This window comes from Xiphophorus couchianus, chromosome 8, assembly GCF_001444195.1.
Source record: "Xiphophorus couchianus chromosome 8, X_couchianus-1.0, whole genome shotgun sequence".
Lineage (NCBI taxonomy): Eukaryota > Metazoa > Chordata > Actinopteri > Cyprinodontiformes > Poeciliidae > Xiphophorus > Xiphophorus couchianus.
In genome coordinates, this window is record NC_040235.1 from 23,824,801 (window position 1) to 23,844,886 (window position 20,086).

The window sequence follows — 20,086 nt, forward strand, 5'->3', positions numbered from 1 at the left end:
TCTCTTTTCCTCAAGGAAGAATATCCTTCCTTCCTTCCAGTGTTCCGCTCCATTTTGAGTTCTATACGCCTGTATATAAATAGTTAATCCAAAATTATTTATACGCTCTCTGTCTGTCTAATAGTAGAAATTACTTGGCTTAAACAAGTTTATTTCTGATCGAAAATTAGACCGATATCTCTAAAAAAAACATGATTTAAGAACATAAAAGGTTAGATCAATTTTATTAAAAAAAAATACATATATCGTTTTTATTTCCATCAAAATTGCAAGTTAGAAATATTTACAGCTTTCACTGTAGTCAATGGGAAATTTTTTACAACTCTTCTAATAATTGCTGGTGAGCCTTTTGCATATTTCCACTGATATTTTGAGGATTTATGATCAGTTTTGAACTTTTACCTTTTACCTATCACCTGCTTCACAGATATTCTATCAGATAATATAGACAATATTTTAAAAAAATTAAAAATCTGTTTTTTTATTTAGAATTAAAATTGTCCAAATATGCAGAATTATTCTTCTGCTTCTCAATTATTAATAAAAAAAAAACAACTACTGACTGTTGAAGAAACCAAACAATTGTCTCCATTGGCAAATGGATTTTTAGCTAATCTTTAGCTCTGTCCACAGATTTGCTAAAGATTCAAGTCCAGTTGAGACACTTAAAAACATTATTTAAAGAAACTAAACACTTCTTCACCACTTTAGCCATGCCATGTCCAATGTTGCTCAGGATGAAGTTTCTCTCCAGACTTACTGATGTTGTTGGTTTAGTGTTCTTCTTTTCCTAATACCAGTAACTTTGACTAGACTCCCTGTCCCAGTGGCTAAAAAAAACACCAAACCGTTATGTTTTTACCACCAAGCAGGCCTATGGAGAGGATGATCTTGACGTTGTATGTTTCTCTCTTTTTAAAAAAATAAACTAACTGAAGGCTACATTATTGTGGCCTAACAAAAAATCTGTTTTGTTTCATTTGACCACGAAACAGCCTTCCTCTATGACTTGCACCCAGCAGCGTTTGCTGAACTGTGAAATGTTGCTATCTGCTTGGCCTACATTCTTTAGGATTGCCTTGGTGGTGGTGACCCTTGGATTCCTTTTCACCTCTCACACCACCAGTATCGCCACTGTAGGAGTCACTTTTAACGTCCTGCTGTACTCTCTAAGTTTCTCCACAGTGTGGTATTTGCAACCATTTAAAATTTTCCTTAATTAGCTCAACATCCTAGCCTCGAATTGGATTATGCCTCCGCCACTGATTCAGGCAATACATGATCTAATTGATATCTTTACTTTTTTTTCTAGTTCCATCAAATCTTTTAAAAAGACATACTTTACATGTTGAATTACCAGCGGGCATTTGACCAAACAGTCCTGTTATCGGGATACTCCGCGTGCACATGCGTTCATTTGACTGCCGTCTGCCGACTGTCACCAACCTAATGTAACCCGCCGTCTGCCGGCGAGAAACGATCCTGTTGAGGCAAAAGTTCAGCTGATTTCGGAAGGGGGGGGGGAACCCAATAATCTAGAAAACTGATACCAGCACTGCAAAATGAACGCAAAATGTCTGCGGTCTAAACAACGGTCTTCAAGTTTTAGTTAAACGAAAGTTTGAGGAAGAAAGTTTATTCTTGTGAACATAATTTATCCGATTACAAAATCAAAGCATCTGATTATCAAAGTAAATCAACTCTTCTAGCGAAACATCTATGATAAATAGACCTAATATAATGTCATTATTAATTTTTTATTTTGTTTCTAAACATACAACTCACGTGAGTCAGAGCAACTATTTGCAAAAGCACTATGGAATTTTTCTTCACTATAAGAAAGTACTTGACTATATTGTGCAAACATCTCCAGCTGAGTGATTTATACGCAGGACGTAAACAGAATCTATTGGCATTTCACTTCTAAGAGAAAGAGAGCACTATTTGACCTTTGGCCTATTAAGGAACGTTTCCAAACACTGACAATTGCACTTTTGAACCTAACCTTCATGGTCATACTTATATACGTAGATATATAAGTGTGAGAGTGTGTTAAAAAAAAAAAAAAAAACATTGTCATGATATTGCAAGCTAAAATACAGTACATAAAATATGCTGCCGTAAAGCTGCAGCACTGCTTTGTTTGAAACGGGAGACAGAAAAGTCCTGAGGGAAACACAGAGAGAGGCTATTATTGCACAGCAAATGTTCACACAGCTTTTTAAGACCGAGCTCTCGGCGTGTGAGCTGTCCAGGCTTTGGCAACTGAGCCACCAAATGTGCCGCAAAGCTCCCACCAACTCTCCAATTACCAGCCAAGCCTCCGTCTGGACAGAAACACAGACGCAGGTCTTCCTTTAAGTCTCCTCCAGGAGCTTCCTGAGGTTCCTTTGAATCTACGGCGAAAGAGCAAGAGGAGAGACAAGACAGAGGGACATCGATTAGCCGTTTACGATAGGCCGCTGTATATTTGTTAAAATAGAACTATGGTCTTGCGCGGGACAAGTTGATTTTTGCTCTTTGTCATCTCTATGGGCTGAATAGTTAGCTTAGTAACTGATTTAAAAAATAGTGTTGCTTTGTGAAACTGTGAGCATTCGCAGGATGCTAGAGGGTGAAAAAACAATACTTTTACTTGCCATCACTGGCCATTGCGTTAACAAAATGAAACCCGGAGATGTAGGTGTTATTAATTTGGTGCAGCGCGCCACAGCAATTGGAAAATAACGCAGAAAAATCATTATTGGATGAATATGGAGCGTAAAGCTACTAATGTCTCCAGTATTAGGAATGGTTTGAACCACATTTTCTCCTCTTTGAAGGCTTAACTTTTCATTTTCTCTGCCATTAATGTTCGTCCCCAACCCGAAAGGGACGAACATTACCTGAGTTTAAGGTAATATGTTTGAGTTTCATCAATAGCTTGTCAGACTCCATTCAGCAGCTGTTTTCTGTATGAGTTTATCAATTACTCATACTTTTATGGAGGAATTTTGGTCCTCTCTCAATTATTTAATAAAACTGATGGTTTTCAGATTGACATTCTTCTGTAGCAATGTGCTAATGCCATTTTTTATTTTGTTGCAAATTTTTTTTAGATAATCACATCAGAACATAACTGAGGTTAAGACTTTAAACTATCTCTAAGCTCCACTACTAACTTGCACACCGCTATTTACTGACTTGACCCTCAGACCCAGCCGGTCAGCTCGACTCGTGATTCATAAGCAGGTGACGGGGTGAATCTTTGCAGCTGAGACACTGAGCTGAGGAGTCTTTTGACCTAGATCTCAGGGCACGGGATCCCTGGAAATGTTTTATGAAAGTGAAGTCAGTCTTAGCCAACTTCACTAGGAAGGATTATTTTACATCCTGAATGTGAAGGGATTTCCTAAAAATGGTCATGCAAAAAAAGCCTTACTGACGCAATAAAACTGTATCTTTCACACAGGGCTGGCCCAAGCCTTTTTGAGGCCGTGAGCCCTCTCCCCACCCCGATTACCAGCAGGTCAACACCAGACACTCCATCATTCCTAGGCTACTCTAAGTGTGTAACAAACCTACTATCATTAGCACCATTTGTAGCTAGCTTAAACTGTAGTGGTTTTGTTATGGTTGAACCTTGTTGGTTTGAACCTTACAGGAGAAGCAAACTAAAAATATTTGGATTTTGAAATGCAGAGTGGTATTTAATATTATTTTAACTATTTTAAAGTTAAAATAATAAAACACTAAATTTACAGTAAACAAGTTAACAAATTTAATATCTTTTATTTCCCCGACAGTGGCAGAAGCCAGCAGCAGGAATGTGTGCCAACTATGAAAATAATATAGAAAATGATTTTTTCAAGTCTAGTTTGTATTCAGTGTTTAAGAAAAAAATATATATATCATCCTAGCTTTTTGCCCCCGGTGGTTTGGAGGCCGTATGCAGCCATGTGCCTCGGGATGGATCTCATTTCCTCTCAAATTCCAGTATATTGTTATAAGAAGCCTGTGAAATTCCCACCATTTTTGACCCCATTCAGTTTAAATGCAGTTTTACCAAATACTAAGGAAATGTTTGTAAACTGGAAAATAGAAAAAAAACAAAAAACATTTACTCTTAAAATGTGGGCATTTAGCAAATAGAAAATCTTTTGAAGATCCTAACTGAAGGTTCAAACTGATTTAATGTCAGAAAGCGAGTTTCTTTAAACCATTTACATTTCTAGATTAGCTCCCAGTTGTACATATCAAAGCGGACTCATGTTTTCTCTGGACAGAACCAGGTAAAAGCTTCCCCTCTTGTTTACAGTCATCATTCTAGCCGAAGCCGCTCTGCTGCGGGAGGTGGGTTCATGTTTACTCTGCAAACATGAACAGATTGTGTTTTACATTTATAGTAACTCTTCAACATGATTTTCCTAATCTTAAAAGCGGCCCTCTGAAACGGTCACTTTGCTAAACCTTCGGCTAAGAGGCGATAACAGCGAGTTAATACACGGTAGATTTGTGCAGTCAGTAAATGAGCAGAGCAAACCTTCTCTAACTTGAACAGGTTAGTGGAAAGCTCCCCGTAGATCTCAGCGTTCACTTTGACCTGCGACCTCTGGCTCCCAGCATTTCTGCAACAAGATTTGCTTTTATTAATTATTTAGCAGATCGCAGACGTAGCGTGCTACTTGTGATTAAAAATTATCTGGAAGCACGGTGCTGAAACTTTCCGGGCTCTCACTCGTTATCAACGAGTTCCCCCATCGACAGCAAGGAGTTCAGGCGGTGCTCAAGAGCCACAATCTTGAAGGCCATGTAACAAGAGGACAAGACAAGAACGCTGACTCTGTGGAGACAAAGAAAAAAGACCAAAAAAAATAGCAGCATGTGTTGCAATCCTCGATCCGCTACACACAGAACAATCATTACAACGCGGAAAGACAGCAGCTGGTTGACTACTCATAACATTCAGGCGATTACTCACAAAAACAGATAGATGAAGAGGATGACGTGTAAGGACTTTGGCTGCGAGGACGAGTCTTTTGGTGTAAGTCCATGTGGCGGCTTGCTTTGGCCTACAGTCGCGGATAAAAAGAGGGAAAATATGTCATGCTGTGAGGTGGAAAGTAGGAAAATACATTCCTACCTTTTAAACATTTTCAATAGCGAGAATTCATATTTTCATGTATCTAGTAGTGGAGAGGCGCTACTTCTCTCTGGCATGATGGGGGGGAAAAAAGGAATTCTAGATTACAGATCTTCAAATAGCTTGTGAACTTTAGCCTTGGTTTTGCTAAATCTGGCATTTCAGAAACAGTTTCTGTACCATAAGTCCAGTTAAAGATTAATTTGAAGTTGTCTAGAGTTAAAACAGGTTGTTTATTGGCGCCTTTTGAAGTGGAAGTATTATGTGTTTTCCAGCCACATGGTGCCATTTTAAAGTACAATCAAGTAACTATGTTACCTTCAGTTATTATAAAAATGCTATATATGTAAAATATGACAAAAAAAAGTTTGACTTCGACGCCTTGAAATCTGGCCTTTTGTCTGCGTGCTCTTTCTGAAACTACGCATTCAGGAAGTCATCATTAATAATCAGCTCAGCAGATAAACTGTTCTACCAGGTGTTTGCTAATTGCTCCCAGCTAGTCTGAAGGAGCTGAGTGGGAGACGGGGCGGTGTTCTGTGAGGTGGAAGCTTGGACGTTTGGAAACAGAAGTTCTGAGGAGGAGCTTCGTCTCCGAAGGCGGAGCCAGGTCCAACCAGACGTTTGGCTCAGCTGAATGGTTGGCATGGAGATTAACGGATTTCTCAAACATGCACAAAAGAATGAAGGTAACGGTCCAGGTTTTTGATGAGGGAATAACATTATAACATGACGTAAAGCTCAAAAAAGTCAATTTTACACAACGATGCCCCTTTAAACTTTTTTGAATGAGTGCATTCAGTCAAAATCCAAAAATGCTAATCTGTAAAATATAATCAACATGGCAAATTAAGGTAATTTTTTTGTAATTCCTGCCATCATTAACCTCTGGTTGGGTTTTGTTCTTTGGAATATGTAAGAAGAAGAATTTAGAAAATGAGGAAAATCAAACATTTCCCAAACCCCGTTTTCTCTTTCCATTGTTATCCATGCCTGGAAAACAATAAGACACTTTTCAACACTTCACGGGAGCGCTGACATCTACAGTAACCTTTTGACTGGACGCGCTGCAGCTCTGAGATGTAGCAGAAGCCTGGAAACGGTCAGCTTTGCCGTAAATAAAGACGACCTTGGGCTGCCTCCAAAAATCCTCCATCAGGCCGATTCAACAAGCAACGCTCTGATTTGTAGCTTCTGACCTGAACAATGTGCCAAGAATACGTTTACTTTACATCCACTCTCCTTGTCTAGAGGTACACACATAGATCAGCGCGGTCTATGTGATAAAGCAGGAGCGGTTTGAACTGTGTGAGAAACAACCGACTCCAAACATTAAATTACGGTGTCAGAATGGCCCAGTCAAAGTCCAGGTCTAAATCCAATTTAGAATCAAAGGTATGACTTGAAAACTGACACATGTGATATGTTCCTTCCACTTTGTGATGATCGTACACTAGGGTTGGGTGATAGGACTTACAATTTATTACGATATTTTGCAGTACTATTGTGAAAACAAAGAGTTACGATAAAAAAACTGTATTGAAAAAGACTTTTACTTATTTTTTAGGTAACTGCATGCTGCAGACTTTGTGTCGCCACAGCATAAATGCTGCTCTTGAAAAACATTCCTATTTGAAATAAGCTTCTTCAGGACGCCACGCCCTGAATAGTGATATATATTATTAATCTAAACATAGAGACTTCATTTAATCATTTAATCTCTGAATTTACTGATATCTATACATTTTCTCGTGGACAAAACAGTGGAGAAAAAAAGTAGAAATGACATCTTAGTCCGTTTTTTTCAACATTAACTGGAATTTATCGGGGCAACTAATCATGACAAAAACAAATTCACAATAAATGACAAACGATACGATGAATTGCTAATAAAAAGACATCCTCCAGACATATTAAAAATCAATAAATTCACTTTGAACAACCTTCTGTGGTGAAGAGACAAACTGTGCTCATGTTGGACACATGTTGCTCTCATAACTATCAGGACAAAATGAAGCAATGACAATTAAACAGATTATTCCTCAACATGTTGAGACTTTTTTTTTGTTGTTTTTTTTTTAACTTCAGGACTTAAATACCATTTTTGAGCGCGGCTCCGTGCTTTTGGCTCGGGTTCCGGAGGTGAATGTCTGCGTGGACCGAAACCTCTCTGGTCTTTGCTGCACTCAGAAATGTGTCTGGGAGGCTGCTGAAGTCTGTGACATAAACAGAGAGAAGCTGTCAGCCCAGTTACTTGAGTAAATATTAACACTACCTTAAAATACTTAACAAATCAACAAGTGCTCTTGCCATTTAAGTCCAGAAAAAGCATGAGGGGAGTCTATTAGCTAAATAGACTAGCTAGTACTCTAACTGACAGCTAATAGACTAGTATGTACTAGTCTATTGTAGTTAAATAGCTTACTAACTACAGTCTAACTACTAGGTAGTAGCTAGACAACTAACTAAGCTATTCGTCAACCTCCTAAAGACTAGCCTATTTTGCTAAATAGACTAGCTAGTACTCTAACTCCCAGCTCTAGTCTATTAGCTTGTAGTTAAATAGCTTACTAACTACAGTCTAACTACTAGGTAGTAGCTAAATAGACAACTAGCTAAGCTATTTGTCAACTTTCTAAATAGACTAGCTAGTCTATTTCGCTAAATAGACCCCAAAACCAATAATAGTCTATTTAGCTAATAAACTGTTAGCTAAAGATTATTTTAGTCCCTAAGGGGGATTAGTAGCGTTTTTCTGCAAACTGTTCTCGTTGTAGAAAGAATCCTGCTTGGTTTTTGTTGCCCTAAACAAAGACTATGACATCTGAAGCCTTTCAAAACAAGGACACCATGACCGTGAGCAGGTGGGGTCCATGGTATTTTATTGTAATAACAAAACACACACCGCTTATTTTATCATAATCTGGAGTCTGCGACCCAGAGCTGCTGCTCTCCATCATGTCCTGCCGCCTCTGGTGCACAACTCCATCCAGGTCGGAGAAGTCTCCAGTGAAGTCCTGCGGCGCACACGCAGCAAAGCACACAGCAAGTCCCAGTGGGGTGTTGAGTTACACGACAACAATGCACGTCCGCATTCCATCACAATGGATCAGGTACAATGAATTAGTCCTGAACAAACATGGCAGAAAATGGAAGGACCCGACCCCTCACTGACCAGAGGAAGCGACGTGGAGCAGCTAGCTCTGAAGCTGTTTTCACAGGAGGAAGCTACAGGGCTGCTACTTATCTTATCCACCTGCAATGACAACATGCAGGGTTTTAGAAGAATAACTGGAAGTACTGGTGGAAATCTCTACAAACCCCCCAAACCAGACAGTATGTTTGGAAATTGTTCCGTTTTGTTTGAACGATTGGTTTTTTTTGAGATACTGGTTCCATAAATGACCCGATAACTTCAAAAATATTTAAATATATGGTTTAATGCAATTATCTGTAGTGGTGCTCTTTATGTACCTGACGCATGAAACTAGCCTATTTATGCTAGTAGGTGTGTTATATTTTTGTAGTACCTGAATTTTGGGGGAACTAAATACGTGTAATATATTTCAAAAACAAAATTTATTAATCAAGTAAATTTTTTAAATATATGTTTCATTGTTATTGACATAAATGCAACAAATTACTACAAATTCCCAATTAACACCCATCGCTACTAGAAATTAAAAAAAATTACCTAACAATGCTATTTCCTTAGCTAGCTATGTCTAGCTAGCTAACTTCATATAGAGTTATGCTAGTTTAGCTTAATCCAAAACAATTTTTGCTAGCTTGGTCATTTTTTGCAAAAAGTACTTTTGAATATGCTATAAAGTTATATTGTATTAAGTAACTACAAATGTAACAAATTACCTGATTTTAAAGCCCCCAAACAACCAACAAAATGCACATGAAATAACACAAGAGCATTTTATTCTTTTTGACTTTTGCATCTTCTTTTCTATGCTGGTCACTCACCGTATTTAACAGCATTTGAAACCAGAAAGTTAAATCCAGCTAACGTAACAGTAGTTGCTAAATGCTAATGACCCCTATCCTAATGATCTATCAGCCTATTGTAGTTATTTTAAGAAGACATTTAAAAAATACAACCAACTAGTTCTTGGACATTACAAGAAGATGTTATTTACCTCCAGATGAGGGCAGATGGATTTCAGAAATTTAAAGGTGTTGTTTCGAGAGAGAAACGATACAAAGACATGCTAAAAAAAAAGACAAAAGAAAACATCACTTTTATGTTTATATTCTAAGAAGAACACCAATTGTACAATTTACGTACATCTATGTCTGTAGTTCCAATTACAAGAGCGTTTGGCACCAATAACGCAGTCTTAGTTTTTTTTATAAGTTTCACCGACATCACTGGGATGGAAATCTGGCAACGAGGAAGCACAATTAACGACAACCGATCGGTATTGGAAATTTGTCATAAGTTCCCTGTTTGCAGTTTTTCTTTAGCGTACCTTGATATCTTTGCCAAAGACTTTGGAGTGGAAGCAGATCCAGTTTTGCGAGACGAACATTTTGCCCTGATACAACATGTCTCTCTGCAGGGCGCAGGTGTAACCTGGTGGCAAACACGTATTCAGTTTCCAAAATGAAACAACCCAAACATGTCATCCAAACAGGAGGATAAAGAGCTTACTCTGTTTGAGCAGCTCATCTTTGCTGACCGCCTTGAATAACTTGTGGTAATGTGCGTTCGTCTTTGACAACTGCGAAAAAACGAAAGAGCATACCACGGAATCGTTGAAGAACAGCAGACGGGTGGAAAACCTCGGCGGGATTCGAAAATGCATCGCTACCTGGTTGGTCTGGGATTTCTTCCGGTCAAACTTGGTTTCAAAGTCGCTCAGGCTCAGCATTGGTGACGGCGGCTCCACGGGTTTCTGTCTGCTGGATGAAAGAGGTCAGTGTTTACGGCCGGGCAGCCCGAAAGCTATACGTCACATTATCAGTCAAACGCAAACGTCGGATCCTGAATGTGTGTTTACTTTGAGACTGCTTTGGCTCACGGCAGCCGAGGGAATCTGTAAACAGCGCTTTTGTCCTACACAAGATTCATGAATTGTAGGAGCTGGAAAGTTTCAACAAAATTACAAACTATTCTTAGGAACAGACTAGAATGAGGCTCTCGTGGAATGATGACATTGAGAAAGAAAACAAGTGCAGCAACATTGTTTCAGCTAGCTTGCCGGCAGTGTGCAGCAACCAAAGGCTTTGGAAACTTTTTAGAACACAGGCATACACTGATGCTCAAAAAATATCATCAATATGAAACAACACCCCCAAAAAAGAAAAAAAATTGAATATATCTGTGGACATTAAAAGTTTACACACCCATTTTTAAAATGCCTTGATTTGCTGTGTAAAAAAAATGAGACCAAGATTTTTTTTTAAAGTCTACTTTTTTTCAGATTTAAAGTGACATTTAAAATTTTTAAAAGCTGAAGTATGCTTTCAGAAAATGTACACACCATCAGTCCAATACTTTGCTGCATCTATCGGATTAATCAGTTTGTTTTCTTGACTTTCACCCACTTTATTAAATGTGGAGAATCTCATTAAACGTATGAACCTGAAATAAAGTTCAGCAGTGCTAGTAGGGTTGGGTTTTTTTTTTCACCTTTGCACATGTGAAACCTTGAGTTCAATGAATAGTTTGCAGAGATATTACAAAGGATCAAAAATGATCCTGTACAAGGAAAAAGAAACACAACCCTACTACGGCTATATTACGTACAGCTGAAAAGAAAAACCCAGAAATTTATCTTGCTTTACTTACTGCAAACGGCAAGTAAAGTATGATGTAACGTCGTTGAATCATAGCGTTTTTAAAACCTTACAGATCCATGCCTGTAAAGTTGTAACGCTACACACAATGAAGCTTTTGTACTAAGAGATAATAAGTCGTGACATTGTTGTCCGGCTAATTTTGACCGTACAGAACTTTTAACATAAAGCTATTCGATACTAAACATGAGGACTAATAGTAAAAATTAAAAAAGCAGTGATGCATTGGTGGTCACCTGACGCTGGCTGGTTTCTTCCTGCTCTCTGACGGTTCTGACTCGGAGTCCAGCAGCAGCTGGAGGTCTGCCGGTGCCAGTCCACGCCTCTTCTGCCTCCTCTCCTCCTCATTGTTCCCCTCTGAGGACCTGGGAGCAGAGGAGAGCACAGTCAAACATGCGAGAAGGTGTTCAATTACACTTTGCATGCAGTCTTTTTACACCTGGGTGAAGCCACCATACGTCATCTGCTGCAGGTTTTAACTCGTTTCCCTCTTCTTCCTCCTCCCTCTGCTGCAGTTGTTGTTTTGCTGGTTAACTGAACATGTAGCCAGGAGGCATTAATAAAGACAAGCCCCCGCTTTTTTTTGTTGTTGTTGTTTTGGTCCTGCACCTAAATTGGACCCTAGAGGGCGCCACCACTAGGGCTGACATAAGACACTTTAAAAGTAATACGCAGAGTATCCCCAAACGTTTGCAGGAAAGTTTTTTTGACATCTTGGATTTCTGAATGCAAATTAACCCCCCACCCCAATTGCTGCACGCGCCACGACTGCGCCGCATCCGACTATTTAAAGTCACCGCATCCACTTAATTTACATACAAAGTATGGAGCAGGACGCGAATGCAAATAGCGGTTGGTTGTCCGTCATATCTGGATCGTTTTCACTTAAGCAAAAAAAAAAAGAGAAAAGAGAAAGAGAGAAAGCAATAAACAAACAAACAAACAAAGTGCAAAGTGGAGGAGGGGAAAATGCAAGGCCTGTCCTTCTGCCTGGCATCTTTATCCAGACTCACGTCAAGCTTTTCCCCCGAGACTCTTTGCAGGGAAGTTGATCTGGGGCGGACAGCGGGGTCAGAGGTGCGTCCGCCTGCTCGCTCATCGGGACCATACTTTACGGTTCATTTCTCCTCGTCCGCCACCGTCGGTTTCCCTCACCCTCCCTGCGCGGAGGATTTTCAGAAAGTCTGGGACGTTTTTTTTTCTTTCTTTCTTTCGTGTGGTTTGGGACGGTGGCTCGATGGACGGAGAAGCAGCACAGAGGAGGAGCCGGGAAGAAGGGGAGGGAGCCGCCGGGAACAACGTCAGGAGAAACGGGGAAGAGCGGAGTCCTAACACCGACTTACAAAGTCTAACATTTATGTAATGTAATTATTTTGTGCGAAATGTTAGTGAGTTTTGAATGCGTGTTTCTTTTTAAAAGTTTTTAAAAATGTTCTAAAACATCAGGTAGCAGTGCATTTCACATGCAGTTCCAGCAGGGGGCAGCAGAATCTAACTAATATGTTTCGTGTGTTTTCGGAGACTCTTTCTTACCCCCATTTCGTCCTTCCGGTGCTAAAATCAAACCGTTTCGTACCCATTTAGGTAAGCCATTGTGTATCAGTAGATTTTTCTTTTTTATTATTATTTTATATATTCTGCATAAAAAATATTATATTACAAAAAGCTCAAATTCCACGTACACCACATCTAGTTACTCTGAACCCTGTTTAGGAAAGTTGACTTCTCTGACAAATGACCCCATACAAGCAATATTCTACCAGTAGAAACATTTGTAAGAGTCATAAAACCACATTTCCAACAGTTTTAGTTGTTTCAAACTGAGCTAAAACACACAGTTTACATCTGAGACATGTTAGCTTCTCACCAGCCACTGATCTTAGCATCTGGCCGCTACAGATGAGAGAGCGACTAAAAATAGGATTGTGCCAAATGAACTTAAGGAATTATCATAATATTTTGTGGTTTCTATTGTTATAACATTAAAAGTTAGCATAAAAAGTTTTTGCAACTTCTTACAGTTCCACAAGCACAAATACTGCTCTTAAAAACCTGCCAATTTGAAAATAAGTTTCTTCAGGACAGTTACATGAAGATGTGTGATTCTTGTCAATAAATGGCATACAGTTAATCATGTTTTCAAAAGTACTTATATTTATTGATGCTCTCATGACACCAATGGTGCAGAAAATTGTAAAATAAAAAACAAAAAAACAATTCTGACATAAAGTGACTTTTTGAAAAATAATTAAGTGGAACTTGTCCTGTGATGATAAATCCCCCCAAAAAGTTGGGGGTTTGTCCGGGAACGTTTAAATGTGCATCTGCTTTGACATGAATAGCAAGATCGCTTAGAGCTGCTGAGGAAGTAATTCTGACATTTGATTAATTTAAGGTGGACAAGTTGCAGGGCTGTGATCCGACACCCCCAAGTCTACTTTATCAAATATACACTGTCTTTTAAGCTGACTTGTCTAATTCTGCTAATTGCTAATATGAGATGCTAATGCTATATATCTACTCTACAATCCCTATTTTAAAAAATAGCATAACAGTAAAATAATTATTTTGATCAGTACATCTATCCATCTGTGCTAAAAAAAAATATGTTTTGATTATTAATTATTTGTGTGTCCTCTTCTAAATCTAGTTGTGAACCTAATTGTACAGTTTAACATTAGAGCGAAACATGATTTCCTACATTTTCATTAACTTTTGAAATTTCTACATTTATTTCTAATTTACAAATACAAATTGGCCAACACCAAACCTGAAAGTTATTAGAATTTTTGTGGGTTTATTCAATCCCCAATTGTTTGGCTTTATTGTCAAACAAAAATTTTTTTTTTAGATTTGATTATCCAAAAGAATTTTACAGCTTCTCTGCTTGTTTTTTTTTTTTTACATAGGGTCCCTTAAACAGTCCAGTTTTCAGACATTTACCTTTCCTAAATAAAAACTCAAAAGTGTTGTTCCTCGTTTCCCTTCTCGTGACTCCAGGAGTCGCTGTTGCACCATTTAACGACAGCTTGGTTTCATGGACAGAGGGCAGTAAGGACTCACTGTCCAGGAGACAATGGCGCAGCCTGCAATGCAATGCAAGTTAGCACCCAGCGAGGCTGCCATTAATCATGCTGACAGGGAACACAGGCTTATAGGTGGGAACGCTGCCACAGACCCTGTGACTGATTTTATACTGAAGCAGAACTGGGATGCATTGAGACCGATGTTGCTTCGTCAACGTGATTAAATCTGATTCACTCACGATGGCTTAAAAGAGGCATTCAGGTCCTTGATGATGATACGTGTCACAAACGCAAGTTTTGTTCGTCAGGTCACCTGGCAAACAAACAACCTCAACTTAAATTTTAAAATTAGTCTCCACACTTTGAAGAACAAAAAAAAAGAGAAGACTTTTGCTCCCCTATTGGAGTTAGGAGTTGAGCCATAAAGTTCACCAGAGACACGGTGAGCTGCAGAGTGTTGGAGCGGGCGTGGCCTTCTGACAGCTCAGGAATGATTAATGCATGTTAGAACAAAATACCCGTGCTGAAATACTTACATCAGTATAAAGTGTTTCACTACAATCAAATTGTATCATTTCATAAATCAGTCATGAAAAATCCGGAGACCTTTCTTTGGAAGAGGTAGAACAAACACAACAACAAAAAGAAAAAAAAACCCTTACGAGTGAATAATAGATTTGACTTTCTTTTCCTTTAATCAATGCAGTTGTCAGAAACATAATTTTGACTAAGCAGTAATCTCTCCAGAGGGGAGGAAAATGGAAAAAAAACCAACAACAAAAAAACAACAGAAAGCAGTGTCACATCTCTGTTTTTATGAATCTAAGATCAAGTCAGTTCCAATTTGTGGCTTAAACCTTCATCCAAAAAAAGTAAGGGGTGCTGAAAAGTTTCCGGCTATGCATAATTGTTATGCCTGCCAGCCCTTCCTTCCCTTAGCCAAGAGTTTTTCCCACTGCTCTTTGATTTCATTACAAAATCCTTCTGTGGCCCAAGGAGCCAAATTTACTTTCAGAGAGCTAACGTCGAGAGAACTGTGCCTTAAATCTTGACAATTTTGCAAAGCAGTGAGGCTATTCGTAAATGTATCTTTTTCAGTCATGGAATTACCACATTAATTCAGTTTTATTTCCCCAATTGCTATTTGAAAACATTTTGGATCGTTTTAGTATAGACTGTGGAAAAGTATCATCGTTAAACCTGGAAGGAATTAAGTTTCAAATGTTGTTGCTTTTACCGTTTGTACTTTTTCACATTTTAATCGCCTCACGATCACAAACGTCAATGTATTTTACTTGGTCAAACCAATAAATTGTTTTCAGAATTTTTATTGTACAATGTGCGTCATATTGAACTCCTGTAGTTAGCAGTCTCTAAAAACATATTTCAGTATAATTACAGCAGCACGCCTGTAACTAACCACAGTTCTTAACACTGGTTAAGAACTGCGAATACTTGAGACTCCCTCTAGTAACACTCATAACCTCCTACTTTATTAATTTATACATGAAATATACCTTAAAGTGCATTAATACACGCAGCGGAAGCAGCCGTAGCACTTCCACAAAAGCTAACATCTACAGTCTTCCTTATTTCTGCTCTGGAGGTACAGCCAATCAGTGCTAAGGAAAATAAACTCCTCTCTTGGATTGGCTGCTTTGCACACGCCAGCCAACAGCGTGTCAACTAGCATCGCGGCTAGTTATCTCAGTTTGCCAAACTGCATTTCCTTTTGAATTTCCGACAAATAATATGGAGAAATCCACAAATAGGTGAATCTGTGAATACTGAATCGTGTCCAAACATTGTTTTTTAAATGTTCAAACGTTTAAAGCGAACCTGCAAATTAGCTCAAGCTCAGTGTGATTTGATGGAGAATGCGTGGTAGTTTACCGATGTTGGCCCAAGACGCACATCCTTGGTTGTATGTTTAGGGTCTTTGTACTCTTGAAGGGAGTTTAAACCAACCACCTCAGTCGCGAATATTTTCGATGACTCTAGCAACATGCCGCCAACGCTGCCATGTTTCACTGTGGCAAAGATTTGTTGTGCTGTCAATTTTCTCTCCAGGCATACAGCAATTGTTTTATTAATTTTTTTGCCTGTTTTTTTTTTTTGGACAGGCCAAAAAAAATAACATTTTTGTCTCATCTGACCAATGCAAGTTTGTCCGCATGTTTGCCGTTTCCATTAAATGGCTTGTGGCAAACTGCAAACACGAGCGCCACTGGCTCTCTCTTCCAGCATTTTAAACGGGCGACATTATGCAAAATCAACTTTTGTGAGCTTTGCATCAGGATCTCAATATATAGAAATGCCTAATTTAAAGGCATTTAAACAAACTTACTTGTTTGCATGTCAAACAAGTAAGTTTGACTTACTTTGAAGTCAGTTTTTAAGTCATATTTGATGTATATAGCATTTTTATAACAATGGAAGGTAACATAATTATCTGATCGTACTGTAAAATTACACTATCTGCCTGGAAAATACTTTATATCCCCCCTTTAATAACAATGTTACTTCCAAAAGTCCAGATTTGAGGATTTATGTTGTCAACAGACTCCATATCTAAGCAGTAAATCTCTGATCCAGAGTTGCAATGGGCTTCTTGGCTACTTTTCTGAGTAATTGTCTCCCTGCCAGGACTCTCAGTGGATACAGTGTCTTGTAGACATATTCGTTTTATTTTCAGATTGTGAATTGAACAGTTCTCTGTATCATTATTGTCATTATTAATCAATATTTCACCAGGAAAATCTAATTTGGAGGAGAATTCTGGTCAAGACCAACAGCAGCACACAGGGTTTGACTCACGAAGCCCAAAGTTAAAAAGCAAAACGTGAGAAGATAATTCGGTTACATAAAGCACTAGCTATTATGTTAGAGGGAGAGAACGGTGAAACTCTCTGCTGCCATTTCTCTCTGAGAAACATCTCCTTCTGTCAGCGGAGGCCTTTTCTGCTCCTGTCATACGGCTGCAACATGGAAAGACGGAGAACAAGGAAGGCATAGAGAAAGGAGGCTGTTGTGTGAAGGAGAGTGTGCAAAAAAAGAAAAAAAGAAAAAAATGGTACTCGTGACGGGGGAAGATTGAAGTCCTGTTAAGTGCTCTGCTTGAAAGCATGTCTGGCCTCATTAGCTGTCAGTTGTAACAATACCGAACTGGCAGTGAAGACAGGTTGGAGTCTAGTGGTCATAAATCACTCCTCGACAGCTGCCTGACAAGCTGGGAACCAGTACACAGGCACCGGCGCCCTCTCAGCCCCGACATTGCACAGGGCCCACGGTAATCTAAGAAATCATCGTTCTGAAACCCCTGAAATTACACGGGCCCTGCAAAAGCGGAATGCGGCGCGTTTTTTTTTTTTTTTTTTGCAAGAAGGGGAAATTGGTTTTTGTTTCACGTCTTCTCGCGTAAACCACGCACGCATTCGTCTCGGGGCGCCCGTCCGACCCCGGCTGCGTCCATTAGCCAAAACGAGAAGTGGCTTCAGTGACTTCTGTGGCGCAAGCGGCGGGGAGGGGGTTACGAGCAAGGCCTGCGGGGTCATTAATCACGGCCCCTGACATGCAGAGCAGGAGGCTGGGGCTCCCTTATGCATACAGCTGCTGGGCCACACTCAATGCATAGGCGACGCTTTGACCCTCGTACGCCCTCTCGCCCGCCACCTTTGGCTCTCATCTGTCCAAGTCCCTCACTGTTTCTGTCAGTCATTGTTGCTGTCAGACACAAGCTAACTCCCCTGACCAAGTACAATACTCCTTACCTCCTTTCCTTTAACCACTGAGATTGTCCGGGTAAAAGTTTGCAAACTCTGACGTTTTAGATGGTGAAAACATATCATGAAAGCCAGGGATGTCCTGGCTTTTGCCAAAACCAACTTCCCGGTCCAGTACCTCTTTGAAATCAATGTAAATTGTTTGCTCCGAAACTTGGTAAATATCTGCTTTAAAGTGCAGTAAAACAACAACGCACCTTGTCAGGTCAGTGTTATCTTTCTCCCTCAATGACATTAATACACAGACAGACAACAGGTGTTTCTGTAGGTCAGCAGCCTTTGTAAAAGTCTTCACATACACTGAAAGGTTTCAGTTAACTTATTTTTTGCTCTTTCCAAGGACTTTTTCTGATGACTAAAATGCTACGTGAATGCTAGCATGCTAACTGTGTTTTGTAAAAGTCCTCACATACACCAAAGGTTTTCAGGTAACGTATGTTATGCTCTTTCCAATGACTTTTGTGATTCTTACAGTCAGAGCAGATTTGCTAAAATGCAACACTAATGCTAGCACGTAAATTTCTTTGGCTGTGCTATTAGTATTTTTGCAGTAAATTTCAATATTTATTGGGGTTTTTTCATGTTAAGTCTAAAAAAAGGTTGCTTGTGGACTTAAAGTCCTCCCTACTGAGGGGTGTACTTTTCAACTTAACCCATTTATTGACATGAAAACTCCCTCGACCTCGAGTCAGGATGATTTTGTCAAAGCGATCATTTTTAGCGTTTTAGCTGAAAACAACAGCTGCGACGCACCTCTTCCGCCGCTCCAGCTCCACATTCCCCTCACTCTGCGTCACACTTCAGCCAAACAAAAACAAACAAAAAAAAAGCTAGAGAGAGACCCGTTCACCTCGGATCCATTGCATTTGCGAAGACATAAAAATGTGAAAAGCAGAGTTGCCGTCTCATTCTCGCGCCCGTCCGCTGACGTGATGTCACCCAGATTCACAGCTGCCTGCATAATGATAAAAGCCAGTCGGCCTGCAAGACACTGGAGCGCTGTCTCATCATTCATAGCTAATAAATCACCGAGTCCAGGCACAAGACATCTGTTGAAAGCGGATTTCTTATCTGCCTTCCAGCATGATTTAGGGAACATCTGGACATTCTGAGGCTTTGGCACTAGGCAGGCTGAAAAACACACAGAGCCAATTTTTTTCTTTTTCCTTTTTCTTTTCAGAACTCACAGACACTTAAACCACAGGCCAGGTGATCTACTGCAGCATAACATGCACGTTGAATGGATGCGTTGCAGATGAGCGAAACCAGAGGAAGACGTCTCGAGATAGTTTTTCATCAGGATTTGACATATTTGAAAAGCATTTTTCACCTGTAATCACATTTGGATGGATGTATTAGTTTTAAATTGTGTGTTGGCAGGGCTTAGTCCAAGTCTATGTTTCACTTTTCTTTACACAGCATCCAATCTGTCATAAAGCTGGCTGATTTTATATATATATAAAGTCAGTTTTCAGTTCAGAAAACCACAGGTTGTTTCTTAGTGTTGGGTTCTTCAAATCTAGCAACTACGCATGTATCGGCCCATAATTAAGAAAATAGGAGCCAATTTATTGCTGGAATACAAAGCTAGGTGAAAAGTTAAGTTTTTCTGGCCACCACTATGTATCAAAAAAACATTAAAGTTAAGGCTTTATACAGATATTTACCAAGAGTACCAATCTAAATAACATGGATGACTGTGTATAAACTGTAGCTGATACTTAAGTTGTCCAGGGTAAAATATAACCAGTTAACAGCTATTTATACATACACCTCTCCATTCAATCAACTTACAATTAATTGTCAATTAATGGTTTATTAGATTCAAATTGGTTCTAATGTTTGCTTTGACCTTTTATTGTTGTAGTTTGGACTCCATCCAGCAGAGAGCGCTGGTGGTCATCCTTAATCAGTTGATATACAGGAATAAAGATGGTGGAGAAAGAGAAACAGTTCAAACAGAGTCCGGAGTGGGATGCAAAATGCACTTTATGCAGTTCTGTTTTGACATATAAACACCCAACAAGTTCCTTAAGTTTTTTTTTTATTTTTTAATCCAGCATATTATTGTAGCAAATTGTAGCCTTTATGTTATGGATAGATGGTCAAACCTCTTCATACAAGAGAAAACTCGGGGTTCTAAGTAAAATTGAAGCTTATCAATCAAAGGTTAGTCGATCAATGAGCTCGATCAACATTTACTCATTAATCTACATCACCTTCAAGAGCATCTTTTATCCATTGTACTGGATCTTTGGACTTGTGCAGCTTTAGCGCGCCGCTGAATGCACCTACACATCCTGTCTGTTGTAAGTTACCGTCAGAGATCAGGTCTGCTGGTTAGA

General features: G+C 39.3%; 1 protein-coding gene across 3 annotated transcripts; it reads right to left on the reverse strand.

Moving 5' to 3' along the window:
- Positions 1-208: 208 nt before the first annotated feature.
- LOC114149231 (GRAM domain-containing protein 2B-like) lies at positions 209-12,201 on the reverse strand. Of its 3 annotated transcripts, none has more exons than XM_028024891.1 (14): positions 11,947-12,201; positions 11,170-11,298; positions 9,946-10,033; positions 9,786-9,855; positions 9,604-9,707; positions 9,420-9,515; positions 9,271-9,342; positions 8,298-8,378; positions 8,028-8,139; positions 7,222-7,338; positions 4,961-5,051; positions 4,718-4,822; positions 4,523-4,607; positions 209-2,396 (listed from the first exon to the last, which is right to left on the reverse strand). In XM_028024891.1, exons 1-14 carry the CDS (start codon positions 12,039-12,041, stop codon positions 2,358-2,360), a joined length of 1,284 nt encoding a protein of 427 aa, XP_027880692.1. In that variant the 5' UTR covers positions 12,042-12,201; the 3' UTR covers positions 209-2,357. The 3 variants fall into 3 exon arrangements, with proteins under 3 accessions (XP_027880692.1, XP_027880691.1, XP_027880693.1); XM_028024890.1 differs by having other exon boundaries at positions 9,946-10,036; positions 11,947-12,200; XM_028024892.1 differs by lacking the exon at positions 11,947-12,201 and adding an exon at positions 11,392-11,651 and having other exon boundaries at positions 9,946-10,036.
- Positions 12,202-20,086: the final 7,885 nt, after the last annotated feature.